The 19,972-nt window shown below is 54.6% G+C and overlaps 1 protein-coding gene across 1 annotated transcript in view; it reads left to right on the top strand.

Annotated features, from left to right (window-relative positions):
* The window catches only part of LOC111143493 (EPH receptor A10), a 37,461-nt gene extending 19,291 nt beyond the window's left edge, over positions 1 to 18,170 (top strand). The window contains exons 6-17 of the mRNA XM_022497294.1: positions 4,417 to 4,550; positions 7,085 to 7,256; positions 10,711 to 10,819; positions 13,832 to 13,893; positions 14,051 to 14,176; positions 14,805 to 14,990; positions 15,685 to 15,746; positions 15,958 to 16,161; positions 16,449 to 16,598; positions 16,786 to 16,979; positions 17,773 to 17,928; positions 18,056 to 18,170. Coding sequence (XP_022353002.1) covers positions 4,417 to 4,550; positions 7,085 to 7,256; positions 10,711 to 10,819; positions 13,832 to 13,893; positions 14,051 to 14,176; positions 14,805 to 14,990; positions 15,685 to 15,746; positions 15,958 to 16,161; positions 16,449 to 16,598; positions 16,786 to 16,979; positions 17,773 to 17,928; positions 18,056 to 18,170 — 1,670 coding nt within the window. The remainder of the gene's footprint in view (positions 1 to 4,416; positions 4,551 to 7,084; positions 7,257 to 10,710; positions 10,820 to 13,831; positions 13,894 to 14,050; positions 14,177 to 14,804; positions 14,991 to 15,684; positions 15,747 to 15,957; positions 16,162 to 16,448; positions 16,599 to 16,785; positions 16,980 to 17,772; positions 17,929 to 18,055) is intronic.
* Positions 18,171 to 19,972: the final 1,802 nt, after the last annotated feature.

The following is a 19,972-nucleotide window of genomic DNA, read 5'->3' as shown; positions in this document are numbered from 1 at the left end:
GGCATTATTACAACTTTTTTCTTTAAATTCAGTACTGTCTATTCAACATGATCTAGACTCATGGTTCTCAAAATTGTCTGCACATTGGAATCACCGAGAAGATTAAAAAAAAGAAAAAGATACCAATGCCTGAGTCCCACTCTACAAAGATGATTTCATTGTTTTGGGTTGTGTGACCTAGGCATCAATACTTTTTTATTGTAGGGGGAAAAAGCATATAAAATTTACCATCTTAACCATTTTTAAGTGCATGGTATGCAGTAGTGTTAACTATAGGCACATCCTTGTGCAACAGATCTCTGAACGCTTTCATCTTGCAAAACTCATACCCTGTACCCACTGAACAAAAACTGCTCCTTGCCCTCTTCCCCTCCATTCTGCTTTCTGTTTCTAAGCTTGAAGACTTTAGATGCCTCATATAACTGGAATCATGTAGTATTTGTCTTTTTGTGACTGACTTATTTCACTTGGCGTCAAGTTCATTCATGTCATAGCCTGTGATAGGATTTCCTTTTTTTTTTTTTTTTTTTTTTGCTGAATGATATTCCATTGTATGTCTATATCACATTTTCTTTTCTTCCCCTCCAGCTTTATTGAGATATAATTGATATGCAACTTGTGTAAGTTTAAGGTTCCATTGTGATAGTTTGGTATATGTATATATTGTAGAGTGATTACCATGATACATCTGTCACCCCACAGAGTTACCTTGTGAGTGTGTGTGATGAGATCACTTAAGATCTCTCTTACCAATTCTGAAGGATACAAAACAGTATTGTTGGCTAGAGTCACCCTCCTGTATATTAGATCCCTAGAACTTTTTCAGCTTCTAACTAGAAGTTTGTATCCTTTGACCAAATTCTCCCATTTCCCCCAGCCCCTAGCCCTTGGCAACCACCAGTCTACTCTCTGTTTCTATGAGTTTGGCTTTTTCAGATTCCACATATAAGTGAAAATGTACAACATTTGTCTTTGTCTTTCTTATTTCACTTAATGCCCTCAAGGTTCATCCATTTTCTCAATGATGACAGGATTTCTTTCTTTTTTATGGCTGAATAGCATTCTTTTATATATATCATTTTCTTTTCTTTATTCATTCATCCATCAACAGATACTGAAGTAATTTCCATATTCTGGCTATTGTGAATGATAACTGCAGTGGACACGAGAGTGCAGATATCTCTTCAAGATAGTGATTTCATTTTCTTGGGATACATACTAGCAGTGGGGCAGAGGGAGAGGGAGAAGCAGACTCCCCACTGAGCAGGGAGACAGATATAGGGCTCCATCCCAGCACCCTGTGATCATGACATAAGCCGAACGCAGACACTTAACCAACTAAGCCACCCCAGGTGCCCATGTTTCTCTACCTATTTTTAAATTGGGTTATTTGTGGGGGCTTTTGTTGAGTTGTAGGAGTTCTTTATATATTTTAGATATTAACTCCCTATCAGATATGTGGTTAGCAAATATTTTCTCCCATTTCATAGGTTGCCTTTCATTTCGTTGATGGTTTCCTTTACTGTGGAGATGTTTTTAAGTTTGATGTGGTCCCATTTGTCTATTTTTGCTTTTGTTTCCTGTGCTTTTGGTGTCATATCCAAGAAATCATTTCCAAGTCCAACGGCAGGAAGCTTTTCTATGTATTTTCTTTCTTTTTTAAAATATATTTTTAGGGGTGCCCAAGTGGCTCAGTGGGTCAGAGCCTCTGCCTTTGGCTCAGGTCATGATCTCAGGGTCCTGGGATCAAGCCCTGTGTCAGGCTCTCTGCTCATCGGGGAGCCTGCTTCCCCCCTCTCTCTCTGCCTGCCTCTCTGCCTACATGTGATCTCTGTCTGTCAAATAAATAAATAAAATCTTAAAAAATAAAATAAAATATATTTTTAAAATTTATTACTTGAGAGGGGAGGGAGAAAGGGTGAGGGAGGGAGAGAGAGAATCCCAAGCAGACTCCCGGCTGAGTGCAGAGCCTGTTGTGGGGCTCGATCTCATGACCCTGAGATCTTGACCTGAGCTGAAATCAAGGGTCAAATGCTTAACCAACTGAGCCACCCAAGTATCCCTTAAATATATTTTTATTATTTCAAGTAGGCTCCATGCTAGACATGGATGCGGGCCTCAAACTCACAAACTCAAACTCACGACCCTGAGATCAAGACCTGAGCTGAAATCAAAGAGTTGGACACAAGGGCACCTGGACACAGTTGATTTCACCTCAGGTCATGATCTCAGGGTTGTGACATAGAGCCTTTCATTGGGCTCTATGTTCAGCAGGGAGTCTGCTTAGGAGTCTCTCCTCTGTCCCTCCCTCATCCTCTGCCCTTCCCCCTGTGCCCCCCCACCACTAAAATAAATAAATAAATCTTAAAAAACAAGTAAGAGTCAGACTGAGCCACCTAGGCACCCCTCCTCTATGTTTTCTTCCAGGAGTTTTATAGTTTCAGGTCTTACATTTAGGTCTATAATTTATTTCATGTTAGATTTTGTATGTGGTATAAGGTAAGTGCCCAACTTCATTATTTTGCATGTGGATAATCAGTTTTCCCAGCACTGTTTGTTGAAAAGACTGTCCTTTCTCCATTGTGTCAGCTTGGCACTCTTGTCCAAAATCATTTGGCATATGAGAGGGTTTATTTCTGGGCTCTCTATTCTGTTCAGTTGGTCTGTATTTCTGTTTTCATACCAGTATCAAACTGTTTTGATTATGGTGGCTTTGTAATTTTTTTAAAGATTTTATTTATTTATTTGACAGACAGAGATCACAAGTAGGCAGAGAGGCAGGCAGAAAGAGAGGGGGAAGCAGGCTCCCTGCTGAGCAGAAAGCCCGATGCGATGCGGGGCTTGATCCCAGGACCCTGAGATCATGACCTGAGCCAAAGGCAGAGGCTTAACCCACTGAGCCACCCAGGTGCCCCTGTAATGTTTTTGAAGTCAAAAAGTGTGAGGCTTCTAGCCTTGTTTTTCTTTTTCTTTTTCAAGATTATCTTGCTATTCCTGGTTCTTTGATTTTCCATATGAATTTTAGGATTTCTTTTTCTGTTTCTGCAAAGAACATCTTTGGGATTTTGATGGGAATTGAGTTGAACTTGTAGGTCACTTTGGGTAGCACGGACATTGTAACCATATTAAGTGTTCCACTCTATAAACACAATGTCTTTCCATTTATTCGTGTCTTCTTTAATCTCTATCAGCAATGTTTTCTCATTTTTCGTTAACTTTATTTCTAAGTATTGTATTCTTTTTGCTACAATTGTAAATGGGATTGTTTTCTTCATTTCCTGTTCTGATTGTCCGTTGTTAGTGTGTGGAAACACAGATGATTTTTGCGTGTTGACTTTCTTTCTTTCTTTTTTTTTATTAACATATAATGTATTATTAGCCCCAGGGTTACAGGTCTGTGAATCGCCAGGTTTACACACTTGCGTGTTGACTTTATTTATTGCATCTTTGCCGTCTTTGTTTATCAGTTCTAACGGTGTTTGCGTGGAATTTTTAGGATTTTCTATGTATATGTCACCTGTGGAGTGAAATAATTTTACTTCTTTCTTTCCAGTCTCAGTGCCTTTTATTTCTTTCTCTTGCCTAAGCTCTCTGGCTAGGACTTTGGTACTATGTTAAACAGAAGTGGCAAGCGTGGACATCCTTGCCTTGGTCTTGTTCTTCAAGGGAAGGCTATCAGTTTTCCACCTTTGAGCATGCCCGCTGTGGCTTTTCATACATGGTCTTTATTAGGATAAGGTAGTTTCCTGCAGTGCGTCCAGTGCGTCCTAGTGCGTCCAGTGTATTGCCTCTTAACCACACCGTTAGAATAGCAAAGTAGGTTGTTTTCCTGCCTCCTATGCTCTTTTTTTAAAAAAATTTTTAAAAAGGTTTTATTTATCTATTTGACAGACAGAGATCACAAGCAGGCAGAGAGGCAGGCAGAGAGAGAGAGGGAAGCAGGCTCCCCGCTGAGCAGAGAGCCAGATGCAGGGCTCAATCCCAGGACTCCAAGATCATGACCCCAGCTGAAGGCAGAGGCTTAACCCACTGAGCCACCCAGGCTCCTATGCTTTTTAACGTCTCCAAACCACAGAGTGTGTAGAAAGAACCTGGGGGATTAGAACCAGCCACCACTAGGGCCGCTGGAGGGCAGGGGGTGGGGAAGAAGCAGGTGGCTTGGCCTTTCCCCGCCGCAGAGACGGGAGAAGCTGAGAGCTGCGGGGTGAGAGTGGTCTCTCCTCCCTCCGGTCTCAGGATGCCACAGCTAAGGCCCCGCCCCTCAGGAGCCTCTGGCCTCGCCCCGCCCCTGGCCCCGCCCCACTCCCTGCATGCTCCGCCCCGCCCCTCTCCCTGCATGCCCCGCCCTTCCAGCCTCTACGCGGGCCGTGTCCCACTGTGGGATCCCGTGGAGAGCCCCGCGTTACTTACTTTCAGCGCCCTGGGAGGAGGATGAGATCCGCAGGGACCGAGTGGAGCCCCAGAGTGTGTCTCTGTCGTGGCGGGAGCCCATCCCCGTCGGAGCTCCGGGGGCCAATGGCACGGAGTACGAGATCCGGTACTACGAGAAGGTGAGACGCGGTATGGGCGGCACCTGGGGCTGGGTGCTGGGGCAGTGGTCTGTCTCCATGCAGCTGCTTCCTTTTCTACCATCTCGCCGCAGAAGTCCTCCTTACTTTCTTCGTGAACCTATCCACCGACCTTCTAAGGCCTGAGTTCCTTCCTGTCCCCTCCACTCTGTGCCTGGACCCCAGGGCTCCTCCGCTGTCCCCGCTCTCTGCTTCCTCACCAGTCATCAGCTCCATTGTCGCCGCTTTTGCCTGGTGTTTACAGTTGACTCAGAGCGTTCCCTGGGGGCTGATCCAGATCTTGCTGTGGCCAGACCAGACATACAATTTGCAGCCCCTTTTAAGAAAAAGAATGCAGAAATACCATACTGTTTCAAAATTTACAAATTTTGAAACAAATTACAAAATGACCTAGGTCAAGTGGTCCACTGGAACTTGGGTGCTCCTAATATTTAACTGCCTGCTCTCGCGAGCAATGCCTGGATGGATGAATTATTGTTGCAGATTTACTGACATACGGGATGTATAACGCATGGTTTACAAATAAGAAGAAAAGATATACAGTGTCCTTATTGTAAACTGCATCTAGCTGAATGATCCGTATAGGAGGTTTTTGCCAATTTTTGCTGACTGCTCGTATCTGTTGTCTATCCATGGTTGCAGTTCAATCTTGACTTGACAAATGGAGAGATGTCCCAGTCCACTATCTCTTTTCCCCATAAATGCATTGTCTTTAAATGTGATCTGTAATCTGCTGTTAAAATGTTTCTCACCTTGGTGCAAATTTTATTCATTCAAGCGAAACCTTGCTTTCATCTTCAGCATGTCATGTCAGAACTTCACTCACCCCTTAGTGACTCGAGGGACTTCTTGGCTGAATCAGATAATAGTTTTTGGATACTGGAAGTCTACTGAGAGCTGTGGGTCGGGGGTGGGGGGTGGGGGGTGGGGAGTGAACACGGAAGAGGAGGGGCTCCTGAGTCACTGCTAGGTGATCTAGGGGATGGGGAGCCACCTACGGAGGAGGAGGATCAGGTCTGGGCTAAGAGGGTGAGCTTGGGTTGGTCCATGCAACGTCCAGGGAGTCCCTGGTACATCCAGGTGGGTTTGGGGGTCTGGATGCTCAAGGGAGGAGCCTGTCCTGGAAAAAGAGAGGTGGGGCCTTTCAGCATAGGGCTGGGAGCTGATCGAAGCCAGGGACTGGAAGGGAAGGCCAAGAAGGACCATGAGAGTGACAAGAGCAGCGGAGACAGAGCTCTGAAGAGCCCTGAGGTTAGGAGACAGCAGAGGAGGACACGTGGAAGGAGCTGGGCACGCAGTCACTGCTCACAGAGGGCTCAGTGAACTGACACCCCAGGGGGTCAGATCATAAGAGACAGAGTCCCGAAGCTGAACTGGGTGGGTGCTCCAGACCCCAAGGGGGTATGAATTTGCAGGGAACTGAAACCCTTGAAAAGAGGAGCCTGTGCAAAAGGAGCTCGGTTTGAAAGCCTTCAGGGGCATCGCAGATCCAAGTCCTGGAGGCATGGTGCTGCTCATCTGCCCATATCTGTGCACACCAGTCCCTCATCCCCTGCTCAGGGGCTTACTCAGGGCATCTGATGGCTGCCCCGCCCTGCCCCTGCCCTTCCAGTCTCGCTGCCTTTCCCTGGGTCGTTCAGATACCTGGAAGAGAGATTCCAATTGGCCCAGTTTGGGTCAGAGTCTGCCCCATTCCTGAATACCATGACCAAAGAACAGGGCCACATGATAATCAGCTGTGGGCATGACTGGGGCTCTAATAAGGTGGGAGGGTGGGCAGAGATGAAACAATGGCCACATCTCCAGTACATGCCATTATCAGACGTGCTGGGGAGCAGTATGACATAGAGATAAAGCACGGGGCCCGAAGGAATGAAGACGGTGTCGTTCTGATCCTTCCTTGATGTGACCATCACCTATAAAAGAATGAAATGCTACTGCGAGCACTGTAGGTAGCGAGGCCTCTGAAAGGGTCTAGCACAGCAGCTGGCAGTGAGCCAGCCCTCACTCCATGATAGCTGCCACTGTCCCTGCTGTCCAGCCTCAGGCGAGTCTCTCCACCCCTCTGTGCCCGATTCCTTGTCTGTGAATCCATGCCTTGCAGGACATCATGAAAACCAGATGACAGAGAGAAGGAAAAACTTTGTGAGCTGACAGGGGCCAGGCAGGTGTCAGGGATCATTCCTCTGAGGCATCAGCCCCAGCTCACCCTTGGGACCATCAGGCCCTGATGTCCGTCCCCAAGAAGGGGGATCTAGCGTCTTCTCTAAAGTTTCTCTTACTGTTCTTAGCCGGAAGTACCACTGAGTGTAGGAGGGAACTTGGGTGCAGAGAGGGGTTGGAGAGCCTGTGGAAGAAGCCTTCAGGGCTCTCCCCACATGGTCCCAGTCGGGCTTTCCCACCCGGTCCATGCTCACCTCAGGGTACTTCTCCAGCCCCCTACTCCTTGCCCCTCATTCTTCAAGTTGCTCAGGTCTGGTGCTGGATCTGGGCCTTACTTCTTGGTCCTTCCTCAGGGTCAGAGTGAGCAGACTTACTCCACGGTGAAGACAGGGGCACCTGCGGTCACTGTCACCAACCTGAAGCCGGCTACCCGCTACGTCTTTCAGATCCGGGCGGCTTCCCCAGGACCCTCCTGGGAGACCCAGAGTTTCAATCCCTCCATTGAAGTGCAGACCCCAGGGGAGGGTAAGTGATGTGTATGCGGGGAAGGGTTGGGTAGGGAGACCAACTGGGGAGGGGGTGGTTATCCGTGCAATTAAGGGAGCCTGCAGAACAGTTTAATTACAACCTAAATAATTTATGAATTTGGAATCCACCACCGAGGGCCTGTTCAGTGACATGAATTAAATGGGGGGCCTGTCCTGGGGGAGCTCACGGGAGGGGCTCATGAAGAACCATAAGCCACGTCTCAGCTGGGGCCTCCCAGCCTCCCAGGACCTCCCGTGTCTTGTAGAAACATCCCGTGCCCTCTCCAAGATTCTTGCCATTTTTCTTGGGAGGAGCTGTTGTCTCGCGGACACTCCTTGCTCCAACGGGTAAATTCTTTCCCATTCTGCTTCCTTCTCTCTGTCCTGATGGAGACTCAAACATGGGATGAGATGCCGTCCCTTTCCCCACTCAGCCTTAGAGTGAGAAGCACACTTCACTGAAGCTTGGGGACACAGAGGAGTTGCACCACAGCAATAAACAAAACAAAACAGGGCGAACTGTGCACGGTCCGGTGTGGGGGGGAATTGTATGGTATGTGAACCATTTCTCCAACAAAGTTGTTATCAAGACAAACAACAAAACAAAACAAAAGCTGAACATCAGATACCCTGATTCTAGAACAACACTGGCTTGTCCCCCCCACCCCGCCCCCTTTGTGGTATTCTGCTATCCGCTTCCTCCCTTCCCCTCACTCCCCTGGCTCCTCTCCCCTGCCCCACCCCCAAAGTCCCTTTCATGATGAGAGAGGAGCAGCTTAGCTGTGGCTTGGGCGGTTTTGCCTGCTGCTAACCCTGCCCTTGGGGTCTCACCTCTATCTACCCTGAGCAGTTCATGAAAAGTATTTTCCTGGACAAAGGCAGTTCCCCCTAAGAGGCGTTCTGACACCAGCTGTCAAGATAATAATTCTTTCCAACCTGCTACACAAGTCTAATCCAAGATAGGAAGAGCTCGGAGCCCAAAGGGAGGTGGAGATAAAATGTGGAGGGAGTTTGGGTTCTGGGAAGAGAGACAGCACTTCTTGCTCGAATGCCTGTCTGTGCCAGGCCCCGGCCAGGTGCTGGCAGGAGGAGATTAGAGCTCTGTGTTGAAGGCTGGGGAGCATTTGAATGTGTGGAGATGGGCAGGGAAGGCACGTGGGGTAGACGAATCCATCCGAACAAAGGCTCACCGGTTTGGCTGGAGTGAGTGCAGTGGAGGCGGGAGCTGGGATGGGCCGATGATTTCTGTTCATTTGGTGCTTCTCAGTGAGACCTGCTTGGTCCCCCGGCCTCCTTGGCTGTTGCTCAGGCTCTGGGGGAATTGGTCTCCCAGTCTGCGGAGCACTCCTTCCGCTGAGCTGTGACCCTGACTCAGGAGCACGACGAAGGACCCCGTATCAGCTACCCTTTGCTTGTAACAGATTACCCCAAAGCAAGTAGCTGTGAACAGCCAACACTTGTTCTCTCATGGGTTTTGTGGGTCAGGCACCTGGGTGCTGCTTAACTAGGTGCCACGGGCTCAGGGTCCCTCCCGGCTGTGGTCCCTCAAGGCTCAGGTTCTCGCTGGCTCTTTGCCGGAGGCATGGGGTACCCTGCCTCTTGGGCTTCTCCCTAGAGCTCCTCGTCACCCAGGAACGCGATTCTTTCGGAGACTGTGAGTGAGAGAGAGACAAGGTGCCCAGGACAAGCCACAGGCTCCTGTCTGTGACATCCCGCCCCTTCGGAGGCATTCTCTTCATTAGAAATGAGTCCCTATGTCCAGCCCATGCTCAAGGGGACTGAATACCAGTTGGTGGGGAATCCAGACGGGCACATCTCGGAGGCCACCTGGCACCATCACCCCGTCTCCGTGTCCACGTGGACATCTCATTTCAGACACTTCTCAGCAACTCCGCCTGCCTCTGTCCCAGCCAGACCCTGGGTCCTGTTCCCACCTCTGGAACCATGGGTTTTAAAATCCCCTCATTGACCTTGGCCTTGTTGGCCTCTAACTCTCTTTTCCTCCTCTGTCTCTTGTCACTTGACTGTGCATCCTCCTTATAGGCCTGGGGATCCGACCTCATCTCCGAGGCTGTGAGCCCCTCCTGGCCCCATGTCGCCCCGGCCACTGCGGATCCTCCCCGGGGAAATGCTCTCCAGCCGTGTTGGTCCCCACTCCCTGGACACTGTGCTGCACCCGCCCTGCTCATCCCAGAGCCTGGAGCCGGGAGCCGGCCTGAGTCCTGTGTCCCACACCTCACCTAATCTCAGCTGAGTCTCTGGGGCTGTGTGGCATCTCCCCCACTCTAAGTAGTTTTCCCAAAAGGCCTCCTCTCTCAGGCACTTCCTGTCCATCCCTGCTCCTGACAGATGACTTCATCCCTTTCCCCTCAGTCAGGATCTCTGTCCATCGTTCCCTGTCACCCTCAGGATGAAGTCCCTGCTCCTTGGCCTGGCATCCCAGGCCTTTCAGGTGCTGTCCACCTCCCCCCCACCTTTCCCTTTTTCCTCCTACTTCCATCCAGCTTCACATCTGGCCCTTCTCAGCCCCCACACGGTCTGTTTCCCAGCCCCACGGGATGGCTTGCCATTTTCCAGACCCAGCTTGTGCTCCCGAGCAACACCAAAACCGTCCCGAGCTCCAAGGCCCGGTGCAGATGCCACAGCTCTTCTGTGAGGCCTTCCTCACTGGCTTTAGGAGGAAAGGAGCCTGTCTCTGCTCAGCTGTCCGCTTCTGTTTTCATTCTATAGTTGGAATTCTGTTTCTGTCTCCCCCACTGGTCTGTACACTTCCCGGGGTGGGGATTCTGACTTATTCATCTCCGTCTTCTGAGGGCTGGTGGCAGCCTGTCATACAGGTTGAGTGGAGGGATGGACAGATGGATGGATGGATGGATGGATGGATGGATGGATGGATGGGATTGGGAGTCTGGGGTCCTCCTGGCCCCTCTCTTGGGGAAAGAGTTCACAGTAGAGGCTTTTGGAATCAGGTTTGAATCTTAGGTTCACCATGTATTAGTTGTGAGACCCTGGGCAGATTGCACAACTTTTCTCAGTGTCGGTCTCCTCGGCTATAAAATGGAGACACCACTACCTTACCGGCTGGTTGTGACCGTGAGCGGCGTCATTTAGTTAAGGCACGTGGCACAGTATCTTGAATGGAGTAAGCGTGCATTCGGTGTTCCCTTACTGTGATGCCAGCCGGTCCGGTTGGGGCTGGGGAGCTGCAGGGAGAGGCTGTTCCCCCTGCAGAGCTCCATTAAGTCAGTGCCCAACGGAAAGGCACAAAGGGAGGCCCAGGCATGCCTGTCTGGACCCCTGGGGGGGTCCTCTCTCTCGCAGAGCAGGACTGCAGGGAGAGCAGGAAGCTCCAGGTGCCACTGCAGGCCCTCGGCTGTGGGGGCGCGGCAGGGGTCGGCCTTGGGGCCTGGGGCAGGCCCTCTGCCTGCCTCAACCTTGTGCTTTACCCCCAGCTGCCTCAGGGTCCAGAGACCACAACCCTGCGGTGGTCGTCACCGTGGTGACCGTCTCAGCCCTCCTCGTCCTGGGCTCCGTGATGAGCGTGCTGGCCATGTGGAGGAGGTAGGTGGCTGGTCTCAGCCGGGCTGACTCCCAGGGGGTTGGGTCCCTGGGCACCCGCATGTGCATCACAGTCCCTCTGTCTGTACCTGTGTTTGCACGTGTGCAGATCTGCGCACGCAGACATCTTGCTGTGTAGACGGAGCCTGGGCTGGCGAGCTCGCAGCCCCTCCCCCCACTTCCCGCTCCTTGAGGCAGCAGCCGGCACCGCAGCTGGCTCAGCCGCTGGGGGATGAAGGGGATTTAGCTCCTTAACTCATTAAATGTCAGAAGGCATCACTGAGGATGGAATCAAGCCCCGGCTGCTCCAGTGTGATTAGGATTCTCCTGAGGCGCTCAGAGGCCCCCAGCCCTGGCCCGCAAGGGATCCTGAGGCCCTTTAACACAGGCAAGGGGAAGAAAGGCAGAAATTGTGTGTGGGAGCGGGGAGGACAGGGAGGGGATCTCAAACACCAGAACCCCCCATCCCCCACCCCCAGCAGGAGGACGTTTGCAGGAGAGTGGGCAGAGAAAGGGAATGCGAGGAGGGGGAAGGATGTGGAGCTTGAGTTTGGTTCAGAGAAGATTCCAATTCTTTTGCACGCGGCAGAAACCTCATAGCATGTATTTCTGCCTTCTCCCCAGGGCCACACTCTGCTGCACGCAGAGATACGAGGCTGGGGCTGAGGTCAGCAGACTTGAGGGGTGGAAAGTCTGCATGTGATGGGCTGGCGGGTTGGGGGGGCACGGTGCGGGGTGCAGAGGAGAGTGATGGCTGCTCCGGGAGCTGCATTCCCAACTCATCTCAGCATCCTGGAACTGCCTGTGGGCTGGAGGGGCAGGGAGCATTCACACGGCACTGTTTTCTTGGCCTTGAATGGAGCTCTGAAAGTGAGGGGAGAGCCTTGGCCTGGGGGTTTGGGAGCCCCTCTGCCTGGGCCAGGATGGTAAGGGAGGCAGGACGGGAGTCATGAGCTCCTTTCTGGTGCTTAGACGCCCACACTGGACCTGTTAGGAAAATAGGACAGGATTGGACAAGAGCTGAGAGCCTCTTGTCCTGGCTGGGAGCTTAGGGGTGTGAGGAGCACACCTCTGGGGAGGAGCTGTGCAGGACAGTTTTAGCCGCCCAGGAGCACCTCGGAGCAGATGTGCAAGGGCAGGTAGAGTAAACCAGGGCTCACTCTCAAAACCTGCTCAAAATCCAGGGGCACAGAAACAAGGAGAAGCTGCCCATCAGGTGCTGATGGGCTTGTCCAGCCAGCCGCATGGGCTGATCGCTCTCAGGGTCCCTGCCGCACTTGCCCTCTGCAGGGTCTCCTCCCCTCCGCTCTCCCTCCCCACCCCACCCTGGCTCATCCCACTTCTCACCAGAGGGTGTCCGTTTCTCTGCCCCTCCTCCATCCGTTCGGCCTTGCTCCCTTCCTCTCCACCCACCTTTCCTGGATGTTGCCCTCATTCATGGAAAGTCCAGTCACCACACTGGGTGACTTCAGTGACCCTTGGATAACCTCCCATCCCTTGGCTTCTTGGTCCTTTGACTTGCTCAGTCCCAGGGACCTTCTGTTCCGTTCCGCCTCCGCCTCCCTCTCCCGTGTCCTGCCATCGAGCTGGCCATCACCCCAAATACTGTGTCCGACTGGCTCTTCCACTTACGCCCTGCAGGTGCGCTGTCCTTATGGCCACGTCTGCCGCACCTGCTCCTTCGTGCATCCCCAAGTCTATACACCTGCCTGTCTCCACCCCCATCCTCTCACCTCCCTCTGCTCTAGAGTAGGTGCCTTCCTCCCAGTCCATCCTGCTGTGTTGCGTACCCCGCCCCTTCTCACCATCTCAGGAGCCCTACTATTTGTAACGTCCCCCTCTGCCCCACATAATAGCTGACATTTAGTGAGTGCTTTGTAAGCTCTGTGCAACCCTGCTGTATTGGGCGGGGCTGTCTTTATCCCGATTTTATTAAAAAGAAATCCGAGCCCACCCAGCCCTGCTGCTACCAAGTGCAGGAGCTGGGAAGCCAGTTCCTGCATGAGGTTCCAGAGCCCGTGCTGCTAACCACCATCGTGACTACTTCAGCTGCCTTTCCCATCCATATAGAAACATCTCCCTAACTGCCCCCTTCTCCGAGCCTCCATGCCATCACTCTCCCCTGTACCATTTTTTCTTTCCTTCCTTCCTGTGCCATGGTCACCCCTGATTTTCCTTCTGCTTCCCTTTAACTCGTGATCTCCTCTGTGGCCTCTTTCTTCTCTACCCGGTCTCTGAATGTCGGGGTGCTCAGACTTGTCCACAGTCCCACTTCCCAGGCTCTGTCCTCTGCCTGGACGGTGCTCACAGCTCCCCAAAGAAGACGTCTTCTCCATCCGCCCCTCATTTCTAACTCCCTACTCCGCACCCCTCCCTGCTCACCCCGTGAGCTCTGCAGATTCCCACCGGCTCAGCGCGAGCCTCTCCTCTCCCCGTCCTGGTCGATGGCACCACCGTCCAAGGCTGGGCAATCCAGAACATGAGAAGTCATTCCTACCTTCTCCTTCCCCTTTCTGCCTTCCAGCAGTCCTGTCACCTCAACGTCACTTGAGTCCTCTTGCTTTTCTCCAGCTCTGTGCTCCCCCTGCATCCCAAGGCACCACCGCCAGCTCCTGTGGGTGCAGCCCAGCAGGATCTTTCTAAAAGGCAGCTTGAGTCATGGTCTCACCTGCTCAGCAGTGCCAGGGGGTCTCCTCCGGGCCAGCAAGGACCCGCCTCAGGGCAGCTTGGGTTCAAAGTCAGGGGTATAGACTTGGGTGCCTCTGGAGTTGCAGGAACGTGCATTGCGTCTCCGAGTGAAAATAATTAGGAATGGGGATGGGGATGAGGGGTTAGGTCTGGGGTTAGGGTTCTGTGTCAGCTGTGGGGAGGATCTTTCAAAACAGGACGGGAAGGTCCCTCCCCAGGGCTCAGATCTTCCTGGCTTTGAAGGGTTAAGGAGCTGCCACCCTCGGTGTTGGGAGATGGGCGGGGCTGGGGCTGCCTCCATCCAAGAATGCCTCTGTGCCTCCCCAGGCCCTGCCCCTATGGCAAAGGAGGTCAGGACGCCCACGATGAGGAGGAGCTGTATTTCCACTGTGAGTAGTCACCTGGCCCCTGCTTAGCCCTCTTCCTTGCTGTCCTTCATAACCCCGCCCCGTCCCCCCCCCCCGGGCCGCGGAACCCCTTCCCCTCCCCCCCCCCCCACTCCCCACCCCCAACCCTGGCCCATTTCTGTCTCTCTCTGCATTCCAGTCAAAGTCCCAACGCGCCGCACATTCCTAGACCCCCAGAGCTGTGGGGACCCTCTACAGGCTGTTCATCTGTTTGCCAAGGAGTTGGATGCAAAAACCGTCACCCTGGAGAGGAGCCTCGGAGCAGGCAAGCTGGGCCCCTGGGAAGCCTTGTCTGTCCCAAGAGCCCCTTCTTCCCTACCCCACCTCAGCCCCCCAGGCTTTCCCCATTTCTGGAGCCCCTGCCTTCACCCCAGTCTGTCCAGGAGGCCCCAGCTCCACCCCAGATGGGACCTCTACCCACCAGGTTCCAGGGAAGGGGATGGCAGAGGGGGTCTGTGATCCTGCCTTCCTACCCTCTCCCCGACCCCATGGTCACCGAGACCTGCCCACCCTAACCCTTTCCCCAATGGCCTCTGCAGACTGCCCCTGGCGGGAGTGTAGTCCCAAGCCTTCATGGAGGGGGCAGTGGGGAGGAGCATTCATAGACTTGGGGACCAGACACACCCCTGAGTTCTAGTCCTGGCTCTGCCGCTGACCAGCTTGGAACATGTTCCTTGTCTATGAAATGGGCACAAGAACTGCCTTGTCGGGGGGACTGTGAAGCCCATGTCACGTGGCTGATTCTCAGTTTACTGTGATTTGAACTCGGGAGCCCCGAGCCCCAGGCCAGAAATGGCCCGTGATCCAGAAGCTGCTCTCTCCACTGCTCACCGAGCCTGGGTTGGCCAGGGGGTGACCCCCAGAGGACTGTCTGAGGTGCTCTCTTCTCACAGGGCGGTTCGGGGAGCTGTCCCTCGGCTGCCTGCAGCTCCCTGGCCGCCAGGAACTCCCCGTGGCCGTGCACATGCTCAGGGATGGCTGCTCTGACTCCCAGAGGCTCAGCTTCCTGGCTGAGGCCCTCACCGTGGGCCAGTTTGACCACAGCCATATCGTGAGGCTGGAGGGTGTGGTCACCCGAGGTAGGGCCATGTGTTCTGCAGCTATGGGGGTGGAAACGGGGTGGAAGGTGGGGTACTCCTATGTCCCCAGGCCCTTTCTCCAGCCATGGGAGGGAGCCCCTGAGCTGCCCGGTAGGGAGAGAAAGCCTCAGCTTTTCTTTCACTGACTCAGGGAGGCCCTTTTGACCTTGAAAGACCTTTCTGACCTGTCATGGCACTGTGGGGGGTGGATGGCTTGGACCTTGGGTGATTTTTTTTTTTTTTAAAGTCCATAATGAGTTTTTTCTTTAAAGATTTATTTATTTATTTGACAGAGCGAAAGAGACCACAAGTAGGCAGAGAGGCAAGCAGAGTGAGAGGGGGAAGCAGGCTCCCCGCTGAGCAGACAGCCCGATGTGGGGCTCGATCCTAGGACCCTGAGATCATGACCTGAGCCGAAGGCAGAGGCTTAACCCACTGAGCCACCCAGGCACCCCTTGGGTGATTTTTCTTAGCGAACTTATTGCAGCTCCTAGATCTTGGTCATTGTCCTCCTCCCTATGCCCCCTCTTTTGTTCTTTGGCATAGAGGGTCCTGGGTCATGCAGGAGGGTGGCCCGGCTGGGGAAACTTCTTTCTGGCCATCTTGGCCCAGGCTGGGGCCCGGGTTGGGGGAGCATGTGTGCACGTGGAGGGGAGCAGGCAACTTAGCGTGTGTGTCCCCCTGCCGGGCACAGGAAGCACCTTGATGATTGTCACTGAGTACATGAGCCACGGGGCCCTGGATGGCTTCCTGCGGGTGAGTGGCTTGGGTCCCGGGCTGGGGTACCGCTCACCATGTGAGTCTTCATCCCTCACTTTTCTCTTTGGTGGGACTTGTACTTGGCATCATTCCCTAAAAAGGGGCCCCTTGGCCAGGCCTACCTGGTGGGTCCCAGGGCAAACCCAGAGATGGGTAGGTGACTTCCCTGAGGTCCCACAGCCCCCAGAACTGAGTGTTCCTCCCACAGCGTCATGAAGGCCAGCTGGCGGCCGGGCAGCTGTTGGGGCTGCTGCCCGGGCTGGCGTCAGCCATGAAGTATCTATCAGAAATGGGCTACGTTCACCGGGGCCTGGCGGCCCGCCGTGTGCTGGTCAGCAGCAGCCTTATCTGCAAGATCTCTGGCTTTGGGCGGGGTCCCCGAGACCGAGCAGAGGCCGTCTATACCACCATGGTGAGGATTCCCTTCTCCCAGGTGGACCTGCCCATCAGACTGCACCAGGTTTCCATCACCCACTCCCGCCCTCTGCCTTGCCTGGTCAGGGCCACTCTCCCTACGGTCCCGCCCTTCCCCCCACTTGGCCCCGAATAAATGCCGGTGTGGGCATCATTATGTGCCTTCCTGAGAGGTGCCGCTGGGAGGATGGCAGGTGGGGCTGGATCTGGGCTCCATGGGCTGGGGAGGCCTGGGTGTGCTTGGGCCAGTCCCTTCCTGTCCCTGACCTGCTTGTGTGTCCGCAGAGCGGCCGGAGCCCAGCGCTGTGGGCTGCCCCTGAGACCCTTCAGTTCGGACACTTCAGCTCTGCCAGTGACGTGTGGAGCTTCGGTGTCGTCATGTGGGAGCTGATGGCCTTTGGGGAGCGGCCCTACTGGGACATGTCTGGCCAAGACGTGAGTGACTCAGGCCCCAACTCCCTGACCTCTGCCCATTGACCCTTCACCTCTCAGCCCTAGGCCCCTCTTCACTGTCTCCTTGCTCCCTGTCCTGCCTGGTCACATCTTCCTGGGGATGGGATGCTGTGTGCATGTGCTGGAGGGACTTAAAGCTTCCCATCTGCCCCTCGCCCCCATGGCCCAGGTGATCAAGGCGGTGGAGGACGGCTTCCGGCTGCCCCCGCCCAGGAATTGCCCCGCCCCCCTACACCGGCTGATGCTTGACTGCTGGCAGAAGGACCCTAGCGAGCGGCCCAGGTTCTCCCAGATCCACAGCCTCCTGAGCAAGATGGTACAGGACCCAGAGCCTTCGAAGTGTGCCACAGCCAACTCTCCCAGGTATAGCTGATGCCCCATGTGTCCTGGATACACTCCCACCCACCCACCCCAACCACCAGATACAGCCAACCTCTCACCTTGCCACGAGTGGCCTCCCAACATGGCTCGAGCATAACTGCCCCACCTGCCTCACACCTGTCCCTCCAACTGTCCCCCACCCCACCTGTCCCCCCACCTGTCCCTCCCACCTGTCCCACGCCACCTGTCCCACCCTACCTGTCCCACCCTTACCTGTCCCACCCCACTTGTGTCCCCCAACTACTCCCCTACCTGTCCCACCCCACCTGTCCAGGTAGGACTGCTCACGCAGTTGCCCTGGATAGATCTGCTACTCCTCCTGCCTCAGACTCATGGATGTTGTCCTCCATCTTAGTCACTCTACTTGTCCTGGGTTTTGCCTCACACGTCCCACTAAAATGACCACCGACTGGGTGAATGCGTGTGGAAATAGTTCTAACAGGTCTGTAGTTGCAATAAATAAGTGAAGTGAGTATTGTAGTTGTCCCAAATATGACGTGGGTCACCCCCAAATCATCCTAGGTGTGTCCTCCCCCCCAAGACTATTCCAGATACTCCCAGTACCTTTAGCTGGCTCAGATGCAACCCGTTCTCTACCTACCTGCCTGCGTATCTTGAAACCCATCCCTGTTCTGATGATGTCTCATACTCCGTGGGGCCAGGTCCGCCCTGGGGCTCGGTTGCTCTCCCCTTATCTTGTCCTTTCTCAGCTGGCTTCTCCTCAGGAGGGTGGCCAGTTCTGCTGTTGACTGACCATAACTCCTCTGCCCCCCAGGCCCCCCACCCCCCTGGCGGACCGCGCCTTCTCTGCCTTCCCATCCTTCGGCTCCGTGGGTGCATGGCTGGAGGCCCTGGACCTGGGCCGCTACAAGGACAGCTTCACTGCCGGTGGCTACGGGAGCCTGGAGGCCGTGGCTGCCATGGCCGCCCAGTGAGTCGGAGGAATGTGTCCGGGAGGCCCGAGCCTGTCCCAGTTCTGGGCCCTTCCCTGTCCCAACGGAGGGAGGGAGAGCAGAAGAGGGTTGGAGCCAGTGGGGTCTGACCAGCCCTTCTTTCAGGGACCTGGTAAACCTGGGCATCTCGTCGGCAGAACATCGAGAAGCCCTCCTCAGCGGGATCAGCGCCCTGCGGGCATGTGTGCTCCAGCTGCAGGGTCAGGGGGTGCAGGTGTGAGCTGCGCCGGCCCTCGGGGGCCAGGACCCCAGCCCTCACAGGGACCCTGGCCCGCCGCGCCCCAGTGGGGTCAGAGTGAGCACGTGTTCCCTGCATTTGGGGCCTGGAGCGTGTCTGGGACCACAGTTTCCCTCCTTTCACTGCCTACTCCTCCCATTTTCCCTGGTCTGGACCCCTTGGCTGACTCAGCCCCCCGGCCAGAGGGTTCAAATCCCTGGGGAGAACCCCTGAGATAACACAGGAGAAAATGCAAGGTCCCAGAGACCATGGCGGGTGGGACGGAGAGGGAAGATGTAGCTTTAAATTGCCTGGTTCATGTTTTCCTGTCTTCCATACCCACTGGGGTCTGGGGCCTACCCCAGTGGGTGTCCCTTTTCCCCACAGACCTATTGGCCAGTTGGCAACATGGGTCCCTAATAAGCTCCCAAGAGACCTGGCAGGGACCACCGCTTCCTGGCAGCCTGTCCTGAAGGGTCCCAGAAAGGTGAAGTCCTCAGCTTCCTGCACAAGGGCTCGGCCCTGTCTGTACACTGGTCCCGGGGCCCAGGCAGCAAAGATGGTGCTGAGCTCCGGGCCTGGACCCTAAGGGCCCCAGACTTGGAGTTGATTTCTGCCTCCCCTGGCCTTGGGCTGGGAGTTCAGGGTAAGGGAGAGGGTCCTGGCTAGGCCATTAAGGTTCTGGTGCTCCCCCGAGGCCCAGCGAGGCCTCCCCTTTGCATTCCTTTTATAAATTCACTGGCCTGGACATCGGAGACAAGCATGAGGGGAGAGGCTTTCTACCTGGAAGACCCCTGAGCGTTGCTGTCCTGCCACGGGGGATGGTGAAGACGTCCTCAGGGTGGACCTTCTCTCTCCGACAGGCTCTGAGCCACACTGTGCAGAGAGGAAAGATGGAGGCTGGCAGAGGAGTGAGGGCCGGGGCTGGGGTTGGAACCCACGGGCCTACCTCCCAGTCCGGGGCAGTCCAGAGGTCGGCTCTGGAGAGAGAGTCCCTGGTCCTACCTGTACCCCGTGGAAGCCCAGTGGTGCTCTGAGGTGACCACCTCTCGCAAGTGCTGTCTCCTGGGCACCACTCAGCCTCCTGGGGGCACCTTTGCCCTCTGGTTTCTGTGGGGCTCCAGCAGGAGCGGCCACACTGAACTAACTCCAGAGTTCCTTATCCGGAAGGGCTTCCCGGAGGTGGTGGTGATCGTGAGGCCAGGGCTTTCATAGGATGGCAGGAAGGCAGCTGGGTCTGGACAGGATTCCAGGGGCTGCGTTTGTCCAGGTCTCCCCTGCCATATGCCTACTCTGGGCTTGGCTGTGGGGTTGGGGTCGGGGGGAGGAAGAGCCGAGGGGGAGACAAAGGAGGTGGATGAGACATCGAGCTGGCCCATGGAGGGCTCAGCCTAGGTGGGGAGACAAGCTCAGGCACTGAGAAGGATGACAGGGGCACCGTCCAAAAGTGTTCTGGGCTCCACAGGAGACCTCTGGGTCTGTGGGCCGGTGGGCCCGAGGGGAGGTGGACACTCTTGTGATTTGTGTATATGGAGGTGTGTCTGGAAAGGCTTCTTGGCTGAGAGGCTGATGCATAAGTTGAACAGGCTTTGAGGGTACGAGTGGGGGCATCTCTCCTTGGGGTGGGTGGAGTTTTGCATAGGCCAAGATGGAGGGCCTAGGACAAGAGGCATCCAAGCAGAGGGGCTAGCATGAGAAGGAGCCGGAGGGTGGATGATGTGCATTTTGGGGGAGCACCCGTGGTGGGGGACAGTGCCTCACATCAGTGCCTTTGGCCTCACCCTGCCAGCAGCAGCTCATCTGTC

The sequence above is a fragment of the Enhydra lutris genome, unplaced genomic scaffold (genome assembly GCF_002288905.1).
Source record: "Enhydra lutris kenyoni isolate GAN:26980312 unplaced genomic scaffold, ASM228890v2 scaffoldscaffold9, whole genome shotgun sequence".
NCBI classification, from domain to species: Eukaryota; Metazoa; Chordata; class Mammalia; order Carnivora; family Mustelidae; genus Enhydra; species Enhydra lutris.
Note: the sequence above shows the minus strand (reverse complement) of the source record. Positions and strands in the feature narration are given on the sequence as shown.